The sequence below is a fragment of the Canis lupus genome, chromosome 1, assembly GCF_048164855.1.
Source record: "Canis lupus baileyi chromosome 1, mCanLup2.hap1, whole genome shotgun sequence".
Classification (NCBI taxonomy): domain Eukaryota; kingdom Metazoa; phylum Chordata; class Mammalia; order Carnivora; family Canidae; genus Canis; species Canis lupus.
Genome location: NC_132838.1, coordinates 4,068,541 through 4,090,130, shown reverse-complemented (window position 1 = coordinate 4,090,130; position 21,590 = coordinate 4,068,541). Strand labels below are relative to the sequence as shown.

Genomic DNA, 21,590 nt, shown 5'->3' with positions numbered 1-21,590 from the left:
CTCTATGACTATCATAAATAAATAAAAAATTAAAAAAAAAAACTATAGGTATCTAATATATCCACATTTCCAAAACATCTGTGACGGCAAATAACAGTATTACACTTCCACCCATCAAAACAGAAAGAATATCATCTCTGCATTTTATTAGTTAAAAGAATATTTTAAAAAGTAGTCCAGGGATGCCTCGGTGGCTCAGCAGTTGGGCGGCTGCCTTTGGCTCAGGTGGTGATCCCGGGATCTGGGATCTCCTGCAAAGAGCCTGCTTCTCCCTCTGCCTCTCTCTCTCTCTCTCTGTGTGTGTGTGTATGTGTGTGTGTATGTGTGTCTCATGAATAAATAAATCTTTAAAATAAAATGTAGCCCATTCACCCTAGCATCTAGGAAAATGTGCTATTTTTTTTAGCTTGGTTAGAGAAACAAGTATGGTTGAGATAATACAAATTTCCTTGGCAATGAATCTTCACTTTGGAATATGAAGCATTCAGACTTTTTCTCCCAACTTCTGCGACATGTCTTTGTCACGTCAGGAAGCTGGTTTGCAGAGTAACCTCAGCAGCTGTCATCTGCAAGCTCTTACTTACTAGATGTCAGTCCTGGGGCTGCCCAAGGTATGTGTACCATATCATTAATAGTCACTCTGCTTACCTCCCTGGGGCTGAGATTTTGTTCTCAGCTGGAGACCCCAAGTTTCAGAGAGAGAAATCAACTTGTCTGCAATCATGGATAGGTTGGTGGTGGAAGAAAGGAATTTGAATGTGGGTCTGACCTCAAGCTCTTAACCATGAGCTTATTCAAGACGTGCACCTCCTCTCTCTCCATCTGTTGTCACGCCTGGCGCTCAGCTGTGATGGGCCTGGCCAAGGAGGGGATGGCCTCATGGTGGACCACTTGTTCTGAGAAAGATCTGAACCAAAAGAGCTTGATGCTGCCTAGGCATGAAGGGGGGCAATAAATCATGTCTGAATGAGAAAATAAAACGAAAATGCTCTATCCACAATGCTTTCAGAAACAGACTAGCCTTACCAAGCTTTGTTATTTGTTTGGTCCCCTTCATGGGCCTCTGAAAATGCAGGTACAAACATGCATTCCCAAAGCAGATGGAATGGCTGCAGGATCATCCAGTGTTTGGGATTATCCCAAAGGCACATTTTTATTACTGTGGGGAGTCACAGCATCTGCCAAAGTCGAAAATTTTCAGGCAAAGGAAAACAATATCTGACCACATGACTAAACCAAGATCCAGCAAACTGGACATTGTTCCCCCCACCACCTGTAGACCTCATGACACACACCAGCAGCAGCTGAGCAATCTGTAAACCTTTCCAGCACAACTTGAACTTCCCAAAAGTAAACAGGCAATAAGCATGTCGTCTAGAAGGAAAGGAGGACTTGCAGAAGTGCACGGATCACATGCAGCATGAGTCCGAGAGGAGCCACCCACTCTGTTAAGGGTCTAAACAGGACTTCGAGAGGCACAAACCAAACTTTGAACGTTGATTGCACGTCCCAACAACCTGCTGGCTGCACACATGGAAATAGTTTTACTATTTTGTTTGCTTATTCATAAAAGTGAAATTCTAGCATCAAGTTGAAAAGAAAATGAGCGTTTGTTATCACTTCTGGAGAAGGATTTTACCTCCACCTTGGCCAGGAAAGTCTCTCTGAAGGGAGCTTGCAGAGAGGAAGGGAGAGGCAGGTGTGTACAGACCCCCTCCAGGCTGGGGTGGGTGGCAGGCCCAGGGCAAGCGGCACCGCAGACAAGCTGGGAGCTGCACACAGGGCCAGCTTGCCCTTACGGATGTGTCAGTGCTCGGGCACCTTAACAGCTACATCCATTCCACGTGGCCATCACCTTTCTCCTTCTAACGGCAGAGACAAGGGAGGGAGCTAGGACCCCTTCCAATCACCTCTCTCATCTGGCCGGTTGAGTTCTCTTGCTTTCAGAGGAGAAGTGGCTCATTCTGTGCAGCATATGGATTTGATAAAAGTGCCTGGGTGCGGATGTAGAAAGGAAGGATGTATTTATTTTGCACAGGGATGAACCCGGTGGCTCAGCCTTGTCTTGAACAAACCCTTCTCACCACAGAGAGAAATCAGTCCAGTCGAGTTTTGGGCACACATATTTTTCTCTTCCACAGCAATATTTGCTTGACTGACCTGACAGTTTCAGAAACAGATACTAATGCATCTGCTTATGGAAACAAAACCACACGCAACACTTAACTCATTACCATGATTTAGCAGAGGCTCCATGTTGCTTTTGGCTGAGGCTCTGGAAGAAAGCTTGTGTATACAGACTTAAATTTTGTGCCGATACTTTGTTTCCCATTCAAAATATTTCCCATCAAAGACCAGGCCCCACATCCTTCGGAAAAAGATGCCTACACAGGAATAACCTTGCCGTGGAGACGTGTGCCAAGCTGATTTTAAAGATTAAGTGAAAATAAACATTATTTTATGTATGTGGTGGCAGTGAGCTAAACAAGCAGGTGGAAGGGCAGCCTCGCTCCCGCTCCAGACGCCCTCAGATGACGCCCTCAGATGTCTGCTGAGCAAATGTACCACAGTGCTAACAATTATTGTACCCAAATGTACCCTTTCCCCCAAACATCTGTCTTCTTTTCCCCACCTCTAAAAAAACACACATACCCGAAAGGAAGTTACCATGGTGCGGAAGTTCAAAACTATTATATAAATACTGTCTGTTCTCTGAATACTTTCTGTCCCTCTCTCATGGCTTTTTGTGCATAGAAGATATGAAATAGACCTTTGAGAGTTCTACTTTATGCTCCTGCAGCCCATAACGTGCACAGCGAGAGTCATGAATATAACTTTTACACCCAAAGTGAATCTGTAGCCGAGGCAGTGCTTGTCCCTTTGCCCAGTGGACTGGACTAGTTATATCGAGCAGACTCCAAGAGGGACTGTTGTCTACTTCCATGCCGACCGATTAACTTTGAATTCTCTTGTGGCCACAAACAGCTCACCTCATACCAGGCAGCCTTCTTATCATTGGTTGTTACGAGTCACAAAGCATTCGGGCAAGAAAATGGGGAGGAATCGTACCACCAGAGGCACAGAAGGTCGGCCTTCTCTGGAAAGGCAATGAGAGACCTTGTCTGGGCCCTGGGCCATTCAGATTAGTAGTTATCAGGCTTTTTGGTAAATCTCACTATGTAGCTACGTGCAACCACTACTAACTCTTCCGTGGACCGACGGAGGCTTTTCTTTGGCAACGACAAAAAGGTGGCTCCCGGTACACAACGAGGAGAAATCCGTAGGCCCTCCCACAACACTGTCGTCCACTCCTCTACTTCTTGGTGAAACCAGTTCTCAGACAACTGCAAACATCTAATAAAAATTTTTAAGACGCACTAAAGAACGCGCCGTTGGGGGACCGTGGATACACTCAGGTCGCGTGCAGGAGGCACTCGACACAAAAACCACGGCTCGAGAGTCCTCCTCCTGCCTGGAGAGAGCGCATCCTTTGGCAAGTGAGCAAATCTGGTCAAAGAGCACAGCAGCTCCACTAGGGCCACCCGAGCCCCTGGGGAGGAGCACCCCGGGGGGAGCAGGCGCGCCCGGAGCCCGGAGCCCGAGCCCGACGCCGCTGAGCCCGCGCAGTGAGTTGGGCCGCGGAGAGCGAGCCGGGGCCGGGACGCCCCGCAGAGGAGCCGGCGTGGTGATGGGCAAGCGGAAAGACTGGCAAACGTACACGGCATTCTTCTTAAAACTCTCTCGTCTAGTGGCCCTCAACTCAGAAATGACCACAGAGATTTCTAAAACTCGTTCCCCAACTCACTGGTTTGGTTTGGTTTTGTTTTTTCAAGAAGGCAACTTTTAACAGATCCGTTTCCCTAAGAAACGTGAGTGAGCGCACCAGGACATTTTTAACGACTCGCGCAGGGAAACCCTTTTTGCCCCTTAAACATACTAGGGAAAGGGACAGAGAGCAGCCATCGTGCTAAGTGTTAAGCTATATGAGCACATTTATTAAAAAAATAATTCCAAGTCTAGGACAGGTTACTCTGCCTTTAAAGTAAAATATGCAGAGAGCGCATAAAAATCGACGGAGAAAAAAAATGAAACCTTAGAGGAACAGCTCATATTCTTCCAAGGTCTGCAATTTTCCCAATCGCCCTCAGTCCTCTGCAGGCAGCCTGGGGCCGACCTGAGTCCGAACGACTCCCGCCCCGACCGCCAGCTCCATCATCCACCTGGAACCTTCCTGGCATCAGGACCCTTGTGACTCTGCGGTTGTCGTCATCGTTGTCGTTCGGCTTGTAACTCTTCTGCCGAGAAATTATGAACAAAAGCTGCTGTTTTACTCCCCATTTGTTACACTAAAAATGCAGAATTAAAGAAAAACAAGAAAAGTTTAATGTTATAGGGAATGTGATTGATACCATTGTGTCACAAGAGTTTTAATATTATAAACTGAGTTTTATGTTACTCTCTTAGGATAGTGACATATTTAACATTTTAAGACTAGAGATAATAATTTGAAGGGGTAAAATAGATATTATTAGATGATTAGACTGTAGTGCTTTGTCAAATTCTTGTATATTAAGTACAAAAACACTACCATAAACACAACGGAAGTTCTGCCTTCCACTTGCGTGACAGATGCTCCACCCCGACCTATGCTCAGGCTGCGGCCCACCCAGGATCTGCCTCAAGGCCTTGTCACTGCCCGGGTGAAAGCCGAGAACTGTATTTTCTGCCCATCGAACATATCAAACCATTTGTCGCCATGTCTGTTTTATTCCCAGGCAGCCCCCACCCTGCCAGCCCAAGACCCCCATTCCCAGCAGGGAAGGGCTTGGTTCCAAGGTGACCTGGAACTTGGAAACTACCACTCGGAACAGTCCCTCCAGGGCCGGCTTTGGCGATAGGACCACGTGCTGGGGTGTCCCTGCAGGGATGCGACTAAAACCTCTGAGGTGACAGCATAAGTCAGAAATGCAGATGGGGAGGGATCAGATCTGGGGAGGTTCCAGCACTGGAGACGGAATGGGGAGGCCATGAGGAACCATGAGGGTGGCTGTGAGCACCAGGTACGTGCAGGGCTGGAGCCATAGCCGAGCAGTGAGGCCTCCTTCCCTCGGTGCCACCAGTGGGGAGTTCAGCATTTTGAGCAGATGTCGACTCATCCCATGATAGTTTTATAGGAGGCTCAGTCATTGTTCCTTTGCGGATTCATGAAACCCTTCCTTTCCTGGCACACGTGCTTCTGACCCTCTGCTCCAGCCCCACACCAAAGGCTGAATCCTGCTCACTGAGCCCGGACAAGGCAAGGAGGCACGCGGGGCTTCTTCTCTCCCTCTGCTTGTTGAGCGGGAAGTTACATACAGAGAGGGTTGGAAACCTAAGAAGGTGAGGATGCAGAAATTAAAATAGAAGATAAAACAGGGCTTTGCTAGCCCTAGTTTCACATGGGCTTATGCGAGCTTGGGGGTTTGACAGCAATAGGCTGCCAGAAGTAAACCGAGCCATGTTTGCACAGGGTGGGGTCACTTGGTTTACTTGGTTAAAGGCACTGACAAGTCCTGCTAGCCATTGCCTCAGGAAGCAGCAGGGCTGTGCCAAGCGAAGAGACAGAGAACCGCAGAGGTTTCCCACACCAGCTCACCTGCTAGTGACTCTCCCCAAATCCACTCTTTGCACAGAGGCTTCCGTCACGCCCGGAATTCACATTCATCGTCTCTGAACCCAGAGGGGAAACGTGAAAATGACCTTCACTTTGAAATGCAAAAAACACAACTGCATCATAACCATCCTAATTATTTTCCTCCTCCTAGCTTCCTCCTATTGTCAAACATATGTCCTGTATCTATGTCATGTTGCTACGGATAGAATTTAATAGGATACAGATTTAGTTACAGACATAGGTACAAGCTCGGGTACAGATACAGACACAGGTTACACAGACGTGTGTGCTTATGTTTCCATTAGCTTCACATGTAAAGATCTATGGCCATGGAGCAAGCCTGGTAAAGCAATGATCTAGCTAACTGTTCCAACAGTAAGAACATCCACCCTGGGTCGGCTTGGTTCACCCTGAGGTTTTCTGGGACCATCTGAGAAGGGAACGCCTGCCCAGGGATGGCCTATCCTGGTGCCCCCTCTTCTGGTGGTAACGCATGGCACCAAAGTACATGCACGGTCAAGCCTATGTGAGAAAGTTCACATCAGTGGCTGGACACATTGACCCTCGTTTCAGGTCCAAATGATAGATTTTGAGTGTGATTTATCACTTCAATAATTGAACGTTCCCTCATTCACCTGACCAGAACTTAAATCCAGGCAGCCTCACGGGACTCACGCCCAGGGCCTCAGAAAAATCCAACACTGGAATTAAAAAGATGGTAATGTGCCCAGCTCACCTTTTTTTGCTGTCATATTTTGTTCTTATGAGGCACCATGTCAATCAGAGCGGTTCACATAACCCTTCGAGATAGCCGTCTTTTTATCGTTGGGCTGAGGATGGGAAGGAAGTACGAACTCAGGGCATGGCATTTGAGATTGCCACAATCTCAATCAGGAAGGAAAGACAGTCAGTGGGGGCTCAAAATTGACGCAAGGTAGCAAAATATTTGCACAGTGGCTTTATTTGAAAATTATTTGGAAGGCATTTGTCTGGTGTTCTATGTTCTAAAGTTCTGCTGGCATAGACTTCTTCTCTTATGTACATGGGGAGAGGGTAATCAACATGGAGCCAGCTTGAGGATCCCTATATTAACACCAGAGTTTTGGCCAAAGCATCAAGCAGTACTCGGGCTCGATGAAGAGTTCATTCACATTTCTCCCTTGTTAAGGAAAACCAATCAATGTACCAAACAAAGCCAAAGAGATATTAGGAGTCAGAGTGTTGTGTATTTATCCCCCAGACTTGGGAACAGCCAAATATATAAACCGGTTCATAACAAAATTGAAGATACCCTATTGATAATACTGCAATAATAGTAGGGGGCTCTAACAGCCCACTCACATCAATGGACAGATGGTTTAAGCCAAAGATCAACAAGGAAACGAGGGTGTTGAATGACATGCTGGACCAGACGGACTTCACGCATATATTCCGAGTGCTTCGTCCTAAAGCAGCAGAAAACACATTCTTCATGCACACGCACAGCACATCCTCCAGCACAGATCACATGCTGGCCCACAAATCAGGTCTCAAGGTACAAAAAAAAAAAAAAAAAAAAAAAAATTTTGCTCAAATACTTTAGTTGATATTTTCTGAAGACTCAAATAGTTACAGTTAATTATACAAGTCTATTCAAAGTTTACCCATTTAAAGCTTTCAAATAGCCACATTTCGTAAAGGTAATAGTAAAGGATTTTGCATCTGTGCACCAGCCTCTGATTTTCAGAAAACACCCCAGCTTCTGAGAGGGGTAGGTTTTACAAAGTGGGCCTGGCTTTCTTTTCTTTCCTTTTCCTTTCCTCTTTCTTCTTGTGGTTTTCTTAAACCACAGAGCTAGTTGGAAAGAGCTGGAATGTCTCATACAGGGTTCTTGGTGCACTGCCCAACTTTACCATGGCCAACTCACACCCAGCGTTGGTCCATTCCAAGATCACAGTGTGGACTAAGGACAGATCCACGTGTCCCTACTTGCCTGGACTCTGGGCTCCCAGAGTCAGAACCCACATCTGTCTTGTGTCTGCGTGCCAGGATCTTAATGCATGGATGAGGCCACCTGCATATGCCAGAACCCTGTGCCCCCATGATGCTGGGTGTGTGGCATGTGGTAGGCACTCCCAGACCCCATCAGCAAAACCAATGATAAAGTGACAAGCTTATGCTGGCTGCATTTATTAACAATTCCTTTGATTTCCAAAAAAGCAATATTCACATCGTTTCCCTGTGAGCAGCTGGGCACCCTACAACGCTGACGAGACTGGAGTCTCTATGCTGTCTGGCCTGGTCCATTCAGAGCATCACCACACCATAGTGAAAACAATCACACTTTGGAGCCACACAGACCCAAGCTCAAATCCTGTTTCTGCCACTTGTTAATTTGGCAAAGTTTGAAAAGTTTGCTGACCCCTGTGGAACCCTAGACTGGTGATGCTAGTATCTCTGAATCTCCAAAGTGCAAATAACGAAAATCATCCTCAAGAGGTAGGTAAAAACAAGATGAGTATATGAAGAGCACAACAATATGCTTAAGACTAAAATAACTCATTAAAATGCCACAAAAAGCACGGGTGAGTGGGAAGAGGACAGAATGAAAAGCCAGCTCCAAACTCAGTGAGAAAAAAAAATCAGAAGACATTTAGTGATCCAACTGCACTATTATTAATGTTATTATTTATAAACCATGTTAAGTGAGTAAGACATTTTACCAAACACAGACAATAATATGGTCTCTATTTTTACTTAACAATTGCAAAGACATAAAACAAGCCTCCTGATGGTCTGACACAGTCAGATGTTTCGTTGGTGCTTTACAGCAAATGAAGAATCCAGTTCCTGCTGTTAGCACAGCACATGATTTACATCCACAGAGTCAGTACGTTACCACACCTCCTCCAAAGAACCCAGAGAAATGTTGGGGGGGAGGTAGGGAGAAAGGCTGAATCTTGCTGTTGGCTGAATCTTTATCCCATAACTTAAAAAAAAAATTCCAACCAAAGCTAGAATAGAACCCAAAATGTCAAGAAATAGGAAAAAGAATTACTATTCTGGAAGAAATTACTAGAAGTGCTAGTAAGTGTATACTGTGGATATAAATCCAAGTCTTGGCCAAGCTAAGGAGGATACAGAAACTTGAAGGCCTTTCTCCCTGGATGTGGCCTGGGGGAGAATGCGTCCCCCAACCCACTGTAGACAGGTGGTGACCCCGTGGGCACTCACTTACCATGGGCACTGTCCTGTTGGACCCGCTGTCCCTTCTGCAGGTCGGCCACCTCTACAGCACTGATGACGATAGAGGCCGGCGGTTTATCTTGGCTCCTGTCCCTACTGAAACCAGAGAAACAGCCATCTCATAAATGAGGGTGTTTATAGGGAGCACTGGGATTGGGTTTCAAAATCTCAGAAATTATAAGACAGCCATTTCTACGTCATTGTACCACCGAGCTAATTGCGGGGACTATTTTATATTATGACATGTTCATGGCATGACACGATGGTGGCACATGGACCTGTCAAAACAAATAAACCTTTTTTTTTTTTTTAATGAAATCTATTGCACAAAGAGCTAAACAAATTATGGGGTAGAGGCAAATGTCTACACCATCAGCATCTAATACCTGGAGAAAAATAGTGGAAACTTTCGGGAATTTGATTGAAAAAAGAATTGATCACGAATGAAAAGCTCTATCAGGAATGTAAGATTTGGCAAGAGTGCAGCCAAGATAACACATTCCTCTACCATTCAGATATCTGGGGTTTGGAGCATCTCAATACAATTTACAACTCGGACTGCAAATGACTCCGTGCAGGGTCTGAGAAGAGAGGTCAAGGCCCTGGTATGCTAAAAAGAAGGGAAAGGAGACAATTTCCAGGTTTTGGGCTGGATTCATTCATTGTCACTAGAATGCAGAGATTGCTGTAAGTATTCAAATTGGCACCTTGGATGTTTTAACCAGAGATTAGAGAACAGGCCCCAAACTGGGGTAGCAATTAGACAGTGACTGATACAGTCAGTACAGACCAAATGTAAAAGAAGAGATTGCTTTCAAAGGACCTGCATGACGGCGTTTGGGGGAGACCGCACAGGTGTCGGGATGGGCCTGCCATACCCGACCAGAGCGGAGATGGAGCGAAAGAGCCTTTCTTAAGGGTCACCTGACAAGATGTATGGGCAGCATTGAAAAAAAAGAGTAGCAGCTTCGTATCCAAGAAACTTACCAGAGAAAGAATGAAGTAGTGCCCATAGATGGGGGAGCAAAGGTGCTTATCAGAGCTTTGTTGATATTAATTATTTTAAATAGGAAATAACCCATAGGCCCATCAAAACAGAGGTGAGTGTGCAAATAATATATCCACAATACAAATCGCTTTGCCACCACTTAAAATGATATCGTAGATAAAAATCCTTAAGCATGGAAGATGTTTACATCATAGATGAAATAAACAGGTTTGCAACCAGTATGTAAAATAGCTCATTTTGGAGAATACAGTCTATCATATCCTATCATATTAGTTATCATATCATATATAAACTCTGTTTGGAGTCCTATTTACCAAAATGCTAACCGCAGTTGTCTCCTCATTATAGGATTTCAGGCTGTTACCTTTTCTCTTGTTTACCTGTCTTTTCTCATTTTTTATAAAATTAGCATATTTCACCTGATATTAGAGGGAAGCCATTTGGAATAAAAAAAAAAAATGAAAAGGAAAAAAATGGTGGATACTAGTGAAAGCTAAAAAAGAGAGAGAGAGAGAGAAGGAGAGAAGAAGCCGACGCAGAAGAAACCCGCCGCCAGCACAGGGCAGAGGCGGAGAGCTGCAGGCATGCGGCTGCGGTGGCTACAGATGGGCTGTCAGCCTGTGATCGCCCTGGCCACTGATTCCCGAAGTGTGACCCGAGTGCAGGTCACAGCCTCCTCCGTCCCCGAGCGTAACAGGAAATTTCCTGTGTCCCAGCCGCCAGGAGCTGGGAGATTCTACAGGGCTCTGGAAGGCGCATTGCAAGATTACATGGTTCATCATTAGCCGGAGACAGAGCGCACGGAACAGCCCAGCCATTGATTTTTTTTTCTACCAATTCATTTAAGAGAATACTGTTACTCCCTCTACAAGGGGAGGTGACATGCCTGGACAATAGTTACTCACTAGCCAGGCTGGCCCTTACCACAGTGACACGTCTTGAAATAACGGTGGGGTGAGCACGAAGCAGCCACACACGGATCTACGGTCAGACCGTTGCTGGCGGCCAGCGGGGAAGTCGGGAGGGGACGCCAGACAGCCTAGGGGCTCGGGGCCGCCGGGCAACTCTGGCAGCACAGGGCGACGGTGGGGAGGGACACGGTGGCCCCGTCCCAATGCACCGGGCGCCCGCCTCCCAGAAAGGCTGCTGGTGGCACATGAGCCAAAGCAGAGGCTCCGGCCACACTGGCCTAGGGACAGCCACTGGATGTCGGCCACACTTCCCCTCGTCACTTCTCTACCTCATCAATATTAAGGCCATTGCCATGATATTTCCCTATGTGAAAAGTATTTCTTTCATTAACCTCATTTCTATGGTGAAATCAAGCGGGCTGGTGTAAGCCTGCTTTCTCCATAGCACATTACTGGAAATGTCCACTTTTTTTTTTTTTTCCAAATCCCTTGCACGGTTTTGGTGTTGCTGCCAAGACAAACCTATAAAAGGATCATTTTTCAAAAGAGAAAGGATTTGCATGAATGTAACAGGGACTCGGGTTTGCTTCCTGGGTGAAGTCCCCGGGAGCCAGCCCCAGCTCTAAGGAGTGTGCCAGACGCCAGCCCTGCCTCCCACGCCAGTCCCAGTCCAGCCCTGGGGCCCGTGCCTGGGCCCGCAGCACTCTGCCCCATGGGAGGGGCTTCTCAGGCGTGTTAGCTAACGTCCTCCACATCCCTGAAAGAATTAGCCTAGCTTCGCCCTGACCCCCAAGCCGGAGAGTTTCCCTACTCGACACAGCACGAAGCCACTTCTGCGTGGGAAAACACACACCAAGCGACGTAGGACACTGTGTAAAGGGCCTGGATCGTTCCGACAAGGAGCAGAAGGGCGGTATCAACTGCGTTACCTAACTTGTTTTACCTTTGACTTTTTTCTTATCGAGATCGTGTGCAGGTCAGTGCCTCCCAGGGAGGGCCACCCCATCTCCAAAGAATCGCCGACGTCATCCAGGGGCTTCCAGGCCTCACCCGGCGAGCCATCTTCCTCTCTGCAGGCCCAGGGCGCAGTGTTTCTGGGGGCAGAGGTGAGTACGAATGCTAGACCACAGGTGCATGCGTGTCCGCCTCCCCGGCCATGGGCATCCCTCCCTGGTCCCTGTGTCTCACCGGCCCGCATGAGTCCCCAGATGAGGACTCAGCTGCCAGCCCATCCTGGAACCCCAGGGAGGTGGCCCATGGACAAACAAGGAAAGCAGATGAGTGTGGTAGAGAAGAAAGCATGGGAGCCTAGGGACCCTGGGAACCTGCCAGCCCCGGGGACTCTCCCGCTGCTTGCGAGAGGCGGTCATTCGCTCTGATTCGATGTGTCCCCAAGGGCCCACATGTACCACGATAGAGGCTAGAAAGCTCTGGAGACCTACGTCACGGAAGCAGCAGGTCTCAGGTAGCTCGCAGCCTCCAGGAGCCCCCACCCGACCCCCAGCCCTTTAGAGGAGCACATGATAGACCCCTGGGTCGTCAAGTCAACGCAATGGGTCCTCCCTATGTGCTGTGGGACTTTTGGGGTAAGGATTACAAGGGATCAAGCCTTTTTTCTTGGTGTATTTTCTTTCCTTCTCCTCTTTGGAGCCATGTGCTAACATTCCCAGGGGAGCCTGCAGTCGGGGCCCAGCCTGCCAATGGCCAGGAGGGAGCTAGGGGTCCTCAAGCTATTTGCATCTGTTACCTAAAAAATCTGACTTGCATGTCTTTCCATCTTCATCGGTCATCAGGTGAATATGAAGAACACAGAGCCCGTGTCCATGCCACCCCGCTGCACATGTGGGGAGTCAGCCCTACACCTCCCTCAGCCGGGTCCGCACCCTGTCCCATCCATCACAGAGTCTTACCCCGTCTGCCTCCCAAACACATGGCCGCACCGGCCACATGTTGCCCCCTCAACACCTGGCCTGCAACTGGCTGTCCTCCCCCCGCCCCCGTACTTGAGAGTCTCTCCTTCCAACCCACTCCTCACCCAGCAGCATGACGGGCTTTTAAAAAATATAATTCAGCTCGTGTCATAACCTGCTTTTAAAAACGTTTCAGTGTCTCATGTCTTCACTGAGCCTTAGGAGCAGAAGTCCTGCCCCACTGTCACCCTTACGTGCTGTGTTTCTGATGGCTCCTCGTGTGACTCTACCTCCCCATTCTTCCCCTGCACACACAGCCTCCCATTTCCCCTGCTAAGCCAAATTCCTCCCTCTGGGACGCTCTTCCCTGACCCTCCCTTGGCAAACTCCTATTCACCCTTCTGGGCTCAGTTTCAACACTACTTCGGATAAAGGTTCCTTCAGAACCCCCATTTTTAAATGTATTTGCATAAATATTCATTAAGTATATTAATGGCTCCCAGCTGCCTTAACCAGTAGCACGTGCAACTCTTGATCTGAGGTGGTAGGTTCAAGCCCAAGGTTGGGTGTAGAGATTGCTTTTTTTTTTTTTTTAAGATTTTATTTATTTATTCATGAGAGACAGAGAGAGAGGCAGAGACACAGGCAGAGGGAGAAGCAGGCTCCATGCAGGGAGCCCGACGTGGGACTCGATCCCGGGGCTCTAGGATCACGCTCTGGGCTTAAGGTGGTGCTAAACTGCTAAGCCACCTGGGCTGCCCCTAGAGATTGCTTTCAAAAAATAAAAACTTTCAAACCAAATAAACAAAGATATAGTGTGTGTGAACAAATACATAACCCACAAAGAGGTCTCATTTGAACTGAAGTCCAGCTTATATATTTTTTTATTTTTCTATGAGAATACCTGGACAAATACAGAATTCCTCTCAATTTTTTTTCTTTGCCTAAATTTTTTTTTAAGTTTTCAAAGAGGGAAATGCAGTCAGACTCACAATACTTGTTTAGACAATTTTCATTTATTCAAGAGACAGCCCCAGAATGCCAATTATACCTCAGCTCTGGACTGGGAGGTGAAGGGGGGGTGCCATGATGTGCTCCTAGTGAACTGCCTTCTGTTCTAGGTGCTCTCAGGCCATCTCCTTAATTACGTCTTCCAGAAGACTACTCCAGCAAACCGGTAGGCACTCTGCGGATCACCTACCTTATTATTTTTGAAAATCAGAGCGACATGAGTCTCTTTCCTGGCACTTCCTCGATTTTCCCAACCCTACTAAGGTCACCAACGGTGCTCTCATCTGCAACTTGTTTCTGTGTCTCCAGGTGGAATCGATCCAGTGTTAGGACATGTAAGCACATTTCAGATTATTTTGGAGACACTGTACAATTTCATTTTCCCTCCTTCTCCTTCCCTCTTGCCCCTGCATGCTGCCCCCACCAACCTTTGCCAGAGGGCCCATCTGCTGTGAGGTACCAGACACATACACACAGCTCTGCTTCCCGTCGGGAGGCTTTTCCCAACATACCAGCTCATGGTTAGAAAATCGATAATTTATCCCAAAATAATAAACAAGCTTATCGATTTCAGCCATTTTATATGACAATCACTTACCTATTTGCCTTGCAATTATTTTAATAAAATATTTAGGTGACAAGATAAACTCACTGCAATACATCATGATACACTGAATTTTGCTTTATTGCACTTGATGGGTAGTGCATTTTTTTTACAAATTAGAGGTTTGTGCAATCCTGCACTGAGCAAGTCTATCAGCGCCATTTCTTCCAACAGCATTTATTTGCTCACTTCGTGTCTCTGTGTCACATTTCGGTAATTATTGCAATATTTCAAACTTTTTCATTACTATTACACTAGCTGTGGTGATGTGTGATCCATGATTATGACCCACTGAAAGCAATGATGATGGTTAGCATTTTTTAGTAATAAAATATTTTTAATTAAGGTACACACATTATTTTTTTAGACTCAGTGCTATGGAACACCTAATAGACTAGTATAGCGTAAACATAACTTTTATAGGCACTGGGAAACCAATAAGTTCATTTAACTCACTGTACTGCAATACTCACTTTATTGCAGCAGTCTGCAACCGAACCCACAGAATCTCTCAGGTATGCCTATCATTCCTGCAATAAGGTCACTACGTTCCCCCTGCAATCTCACCCTTAACAGATCCTTCTTTATCATCTCCTGAAGTAGTGCTATGAGAAAAGAATCTGGACATCCCCGATGACAACCCTCTGCCAAGAGACCATTTGCCAATTACATCACTGATTTAAGTGGCTCCCAAATGCTTTCCTTTAACAGTGCAGGTTTGAATTCTACTTCTCCAAGCAAACCTCTCAGAAGGGGCTCCTTACTTTGGTTGATTACAAGCCAGCAGATACCCAGCAAGCAAAAGGCTTGACTTCCATGGGCAACATGGAGGCGCACAGGCAGGTGGATGGTGGACATCCTGCCATATCTGCTATTGCAGTAGGTGTGCTCCACCTAATGAATCCATCTCCATGGCTCCTCAAGACCCTCATCCTCACCTCAACAAGGACGGGTCTCCTTAAAACATAAGGTCTCCTTAAAACACATTGTAGTTAGTGTGTGCCTGGATCTCACTCTACATTTCAAGCTCCCCTCCCTGGCAGCTCTCTCTGAACCTATAACTGGCTACATCCCTTCACTCCTGTAGGAGCATAATCTCCTATTGATACTCTGATTTCTTTTTTATTTTTGTTTTTTCCTTAGGAAGCTCACACATTTCCCTGGCTTTAGCCATGAGTAATGAGTCACACACAAATCTTCATTTTTAATCTTACCTCCTCCCTAAATCTGAGTTCTAAGTTTTCAGGTATTTTCTTTTCTTTTAGGACACTCATTTACATATGAGGATGATGGCAATGATGAGAATGATGATAGTGATGGTGGTGGTGATGGCGATGTGGGTTGATGGTGGTGTTGGTGATGATGGTGGTGATAGTGGTGATGGTGGTGGTGACGATGATGGTGATAATGATGGCAGTGGTGATAGTGGTGATGATGGTGATAGTGATAGTGATGATGATGTGGTTATAGTGGTGATGGTGTTGAAAGTGGTGATGTTGGTGGTGATAATCATGGTGGTGATAGTAATGATGGTGTTAGTGATGATGATGGTGGTGGTGATAGTGTTGATGGTAGTGGTGACGATGGTGCCTCTGAAAGGGGCATCAAGCCAGGAGCTGACTGAAGTGAGGACACACAGTGAGAAAGATCTAAGGAAAGAAGTTTCCCGAAACACAAATGTCTTGCCAAGGATAATGTTTTATGTACCACAAACAGGTTGCATACTCCCCAGGATGTTGCATGTTTGTTGACTAGAATATAGAAAAATACAGGGTTTATATTGGGCTTCAGCAATATTGTAAAATGATGACCAAAAACATTAGATACGAGTCTTTCTCCAAACCAGAAATATTTCTAGCATTAGTGGAATTAATTATGATTATGGGTAGATTTACTGTCAAGCTTTCATCTAGAAACATACTTAAGTTTGAAAATCTAGGAAGACCTTATAAGTTTAAACACCTACATTTGACTTATTCATTAATATCTGCTTTCCAGAATCTTCCTGTGATTTTTGTCATTTAAAAAAGTGAGGAAAACCGCAGTTGTCTGGAGTCACTCATCACAGACCAATTCCTGATTCGAAGGAGGGGCCTGTGTCCTGTCCCTGGACCTTCCACCCCATGTCCCAGGATTGTGGCCCTAGAACAGTAGCCGTCTTTCTGCCTCTCCTTAGTGAAATCCCAGGGGACCTCTACTCCTGTCACCAGACTGCCCTGGCCAGGATCCTGGATGTTGGTGGAGCCAAGTGGACAGAGCTGGCAGGGTGAGCATCACACACACTTGCCTGGCAGAAAGAGCAGACAACGTGGGGCCCCAATACCCAGCCTGGCACTTGTGCTTCTTTGCCATCACTTATTTTTAACGGTCAATTCTCACCTTTAAGACAACTCACTAACTTGCACATTCTTCATGAAACATTTAGGAGTAAACACCCCCCAGGGCCTGTGACAAACATATGAACTGCCTGGCCTCTGTTAAGCCCATGTCAACTCTGCAATCAGCTGAGGGTGCACTTGTCTGGCTCCCTGTGGGCCCTTACATACCCAGATGGTGAGGCCCTGAGGCCTCAGCTCATGGCCTGCTCCTGCTACGTTCAGCTGTGGCAGAGCTGGTCCTCAGAAGGCCGGTGCCAGGCTAAGCAAGGGCAGCTGCTTCTGCCTCCCTCCATTCCCCACTGTCCCTGGGTCATGTCTCTACATGACCAGCAACCCTCCCAAGTCTGCCCTCTCCCTTCCTCCCCAGCCTTTTCTTGGGGAGATGTTCATAATCATGGACTTTGTCTCCCAAAACCCATAGGTGGGAGCCCTAACCCCAACTGTGGCTGTACCTGGGGCCTTCCCCTGCCTGAGCCCTCTTGGACCTGCTCCCCTGCCAGCGGGGCTCAGCCTCTCTGGCCTCCTGGTCTGTGCACCCAGAGTGGCTTCCCCTTCAGCCCTTGGTCCTTCTCTCCCTCAGCCTGGACCCTCTTCTCATGGAGGTCATCCTTCCAGACTGGGAAAATGTCCCCCAGAGGCCCTAACGGCCATCCTGTGTTCTCGTCCTCCTTCTCTCATTTGGGGATTTGTGTATTTGGCCATCGTGTATACCCAGAAGAAGGTAAAGGCTCTTGAGAGACGGGAGCTCAGCACCTGATGTGCCTCAGCGTTCCAGGTGCCTAGACCCAGGGAGACATGCAGCAGGTGCTCACACCAGAGGAAGGGAGGAAGGACTACCCTCGCCACTCGCCTGCCAAGGGCTGTGCAGCCTGAGCCCCTTCACCTGTCTTCACCTTGGGAGCCCCTTGGCCGGCAGCAGCCTGCTCTCTGGCACACAGTGGGTGCTCAGTACGTGGTTGCTGGAAACAATAATGAAGAGGCCATGTATTTGAAATCAGGGCTACTTTACATTCATGTGTGACCACCATCTACCATCTAGTGGTGGGAGAAGGCAACTTCAGGGTGGTTTGCTTCTGGACAAGAACCAGGGAGGAGGCGGGGGCAGGTCAGCACCCGTGGGAGGGCCCTGTCGCTGCCTTAGTGCAAGTGCTAGGGATTGTGCACGTTCCTGGGGGAAGTAAAGGGATGGCTGAGGAGGATAAGAAGGCCCAGCAGGAAATGCAGATGTGAGCTTCCCAGGGGATCCATGGGGAGGTTGTGTTCCGAGTTACACCTGATACCTCAGAGCGACAGTCCTGAGACTTGTGCTTTGCTTCTGATGTGTCAGAGATCAGATCCATAGAGAAGCTTTAGCTGAAGAATGCTGGAATGCTGTTTCCAGCTTCCTCAGTTGAAGAAGAAGGCTTGAGAGAACTTGGGGAAATTTAAAATAAACTAATGTTTTGTGAGGAATGCAAACCTGAGGGGAAGAACAGGATAAAATGCAGTAGAAATGACAAAGCCCCCACCCCCACCCCCAAGCATAAAGTCAAAAGACTAACACCACACTTACTGCCTAAGATCACAAAATACAGTAAACCTGCAGGCCGTCAGGTGTGGCAGTCAGTAACCCCTCCAGACCCATCTCCATCTGTAAGAACAAAAAGTTTGGACAACATGGTTCAAACAGATTTTTCCACCTTCAAGTTCTTTAACTGTCTAATTTTAAATTAACTTAAGGCAAATCCCTATCCCAAACCTTAATGTATCTTCTTCCTAACAAGGACACAGCCTTTCGCTATGTCCTTGAATCACTGCTTTCTTCCTATGGGGGTTCATCCCAAACCGAAGGTGGCAATGGGGACAAAACATTATGTGATTCACCACCACGCTGGCCTGCACCCAGCTTCTGTGAAGACCTGCAGAAGTTCAACAAAGCTGAAGACACACGGGGATCCAGGCAACGAGTGTCTAAGAGCATGGTACATGACGGGTGGCAAGGCCTTGGGCACAAAGGCGGGCAGGCTGCGTTGCAGGGACAATCACATGTCACGTAGGCACTGAGAAATGCTTTCCATGATGATCTCTCAGCCTGTGCATTAATAAATCCCAGGCATCTCCTTGACTTCAGGCCACAAAGACAACTGTGGGACAGGAGCCAGTTTGATTCTTTGGGAAATTAGCAGGAAGGAGTGGGTTTCTGAGCTGCGCCCCCTCCCACGCTTCCCACCCCACCCTCCGCCCACACTCTCAAAGCTGGTAATTGCTCACATATGTCCTTGTGCTAGAACCACAGAGCAGAGCCATCGCCTACCGAATGCTCGTATGGCACATCCAGGCCGGCACAGAAACCCTCAGTGGGCGTGAAAAGAGCCCCTCAAGGTCACTGGGGCACCCTGGCACCCTGACATCCTCAGCCAGCCCGTGCCAGCTCTCACTGCCCATCAGGCCCCAGATTCATCACCTTCTCCACGGCCCCCCACCAGGCAGCTGCACAGCCAGCAAACTTCCACCCCTGATGCTCCACAGTGATGATCACAGAGCTTCCAGGAACTGCACCCTATCTCCTTTGGAATGGCCTGATCTTCCCTGCCCATGAGAATTAACAAAAAAAGCCTGTTTTCAGAGTGTGCCACCATTGAATGACCAGGACACATGTGGAGTGGTCTGGTTGACTTACAGGCCCTTGCGGGAGCTGTCGCACTCACTACATGAAATGTGAAGAAATTAGTTAGGCTTCTCCCTTGAACAGCACTATTAAGAGCCAGACGACAGAACACACCCCAGCAGACAAATCCAAAGGCACGCCGCAGACCTAAAACGCAGATCTAACACTCCAAGACTGTTCGCTTGGTCTTCATGAAGTGAGTTCTGTCTACAGAGAGTACAATCAGCTCTTCTTCAATTATTGTCCAATAATACTACTAATAAAGCACAGTTTATTTCATTAAGTGTGTGATAGGCTTGCTTTTATTAGTTTTAACCTTGTGGATACAAGGAACCCAACTATCTTTGGCTGGTCCAAAAGCTTTGCGAGCAAAGGAAAATGATCCATTTTTAGTATCTCAAGTAAGTAATGGAAAATTCTTGATTCCTAAGTGCAATACCAATTTTTTAAAAGGCTGGTACATAGAGACCATGTTACTTAATGATGATTTTATGGAACTGCAAAAATCATTCTTAAGAAATTTCTTGAAAGTAATTCCAACTTGCATTTATGTATCACATTAAAGGTTATAAAAGGCAGCGCATAACACCATTTGGCACAGCAACAGTGGAAGAGAGATGGAATTGAGAGGGGTCATCCCTGTATGGCTGTGGAAACTGAGGCAGGCACTGAAGGTTGGATACTGACTGAAGAAACAAACACTAGGGTCCTACTAGGGACTTTCAAGCAGCTCACCTTCTCTGCCTTCCAACAGCTCAGGGCTCAGTGGGAGAGGTAGAAAAGGTCTACTTACTTTCAAATGAGGGGATCCCAGTGTACTGCAGGGAGCCCAGAGGAGAGGTAGCTACCACCTAGAGATGGGAGGTACAAGGAAAGAAGGTAGCCCCAGCAGAGGCTTCCTGGCGGGGGGCGGGGGGCGGGGGGATCTGCATGACCCAAGGCTTGGAGGAAAGAAGATAAAGAATGTATACAAGAGCAAGGCACCCTCACAAAACACCAGTTACTTGATATTGTTTGATGCTTTGCATGGCACACAAAGGAATTCAGCATTTTTCTAAAGGTAACAGAAAATTATTGATGAATTCAATCAGGAGAATAGAAAGATCTAACATGCATTCCAGAAGATTCTTGTGGTGGCCATAGAGGGAGAGTGAATTGAAGGCAAGTCAGTCCATGGCAGAAAGACCAAGGAGGTGGTCCTCAGGGCTCAGAGGAGAGAGAGAGACCAGGGCTGGAGCAGTGAGTGCAGGGGAGAGGCCAATTCTGGTCTGCAGAATGGACAGGGGTGTGACCGAGAGAGAGAAAAATTCAGGACCACCCACTGATTTTTAGCACGGGTGACCAGTGAGCAGGTGGTTGTGCCATTTACTGAGACGGATTTGGGGGAGGAAGGCCTGAGAGGAGAGGTAGCATGTGTGGTCCCCGTACACAATTTCCTGCTAAGCCCCATGTGGGTAAGACTCCCAGAGTGCAGGAGTCACATTCACTGCAGAGGCAGGCGGTCTGTGCCCAGCCCTCAGTGGATCCAGCATAAGAGACACACAGAAGAGCATGACACTGGCCAGGAAGACCAAAGGAGTGGGTGAGAGAAACCAAGTGGGGAGGGAGAAGAAATCTCATGCAAGCATCATGGAGTGCAAGGATTATGACATGAATTATGTTTTTTAAAAAAACATCACTCAGAGATGAAGTATTTACAGTGGAAGCGTCATGTTTGGGAATTACTTATTAAAAAAAAAAAAAAAAAAGAAGCCCAGCCATAACAACAAAGTGAAAGGCAGCAACAAAACTTGGCAAAATGTTGTAAATATTTTATAAAGAATGTATGGGCATGTGCACGTGTGTGCTCTCCAAAGGAGTTTGAATGACATGTAGAATGAAAGAGAAAAAAAATCACAATACTCAACTAATAGGTCTTTCATAACCTAAACATGAAACAACTCAGTGAAGTAGGTGATGGTCTTCAAAGCTAGTGTGGGGAATGGTAAAATGGTCAGAAACTACTTTTTGTGGAAGATTCACCTTAAAAAGCCAGAACAGGGATCCCTGGGTGGCGCAGCGGTTTAGCGCCTGCTTTTGGCCCAGGGCGCGATCCTGGAGACCCGGGATCGAATCCCACATCGGGCTCTCGGTGCATGGAGCCTGCTTCTCCCTCTGCCTATGTCTCTGCCTCTCTCTCTCTCTCTCTCTCTCTCTCTCTCTCTGTGACTATCATAAATAAATAAAAATTAAAAAAAAAAAA

At 47.1% G+C, this 21,590-nt stretch overlaps 1 protein-coding gene and 2 long non-coding RNA genes across 5 annotated transcripts in view; 1 reads left to right on the top strand and 2 right to left on the bottom strand.

The window, feature by feature from the left end:
- Window positions 1-3,968: 3,968 nt before the first annotated feature.
- Window positions 3,969-9,375, bottom strand: LOC140610682 (uncharacterized). 3 transcript variants are annotated; one of them, XR_012012269.1, is made up of 4 exons: window positions 8,871-9,375; window positions 6,390-6,483; window positions 5,636-5,709; window positions 3,969-5,371 (listed from the first exon to the last, which is right to left on the bottom strand). It is a non-coding gene; the product is annotated as an uncharacterized lncRNA (long non-coding RNA). The 3 variants fall into 3 exon arrangements; XR_012012253.1 differs by having other exon boundaries at window positions 3,969-4,346; XR_012012282.1 differs by lacking the exon at window positions 6,390-6,483 and having other exon boundaries at window positions 3,969-4,346.
- Window positions 9,376-11,372: 1,997 nt separating this feature from the next.
- LOC140630038 (uncharacterized) lies at window positions 11,373-19,610 on the top strand. Its single transcript, XR_012027843.1, has 3 exons — window positions 11,373-11,904; window positions 13,830-14,054; window positions 16,322-19,610. It is a non-coding gene; the product is annotated as an uncharacterized lncRNA (long non-coding RNA).
- Window positions 17,720-21,590, bottom strand: part of ZNF516 (zinc finger protein 516) — a 124,391-nt gene continuing 120,520 nt past the window's right edge. The window contains exons 5-6 of the mRNA XM_072819530.1: window positions 18,254-18,331; window positions 17,720-18,160 (exon numbers count right to left, since the gene is read on the bottom strand). Coding sequence (XP_072675631.1) covers window positions 18,291-18,331 — 41 coding nt within the window. The 3' untranslated portion in view covers window positions 17,720-18,160; window positions 18,254-18,290. The remainder of the gene's footprint in view (window positions 18,161-18,253; window positions 18,332-21,590) is intronic.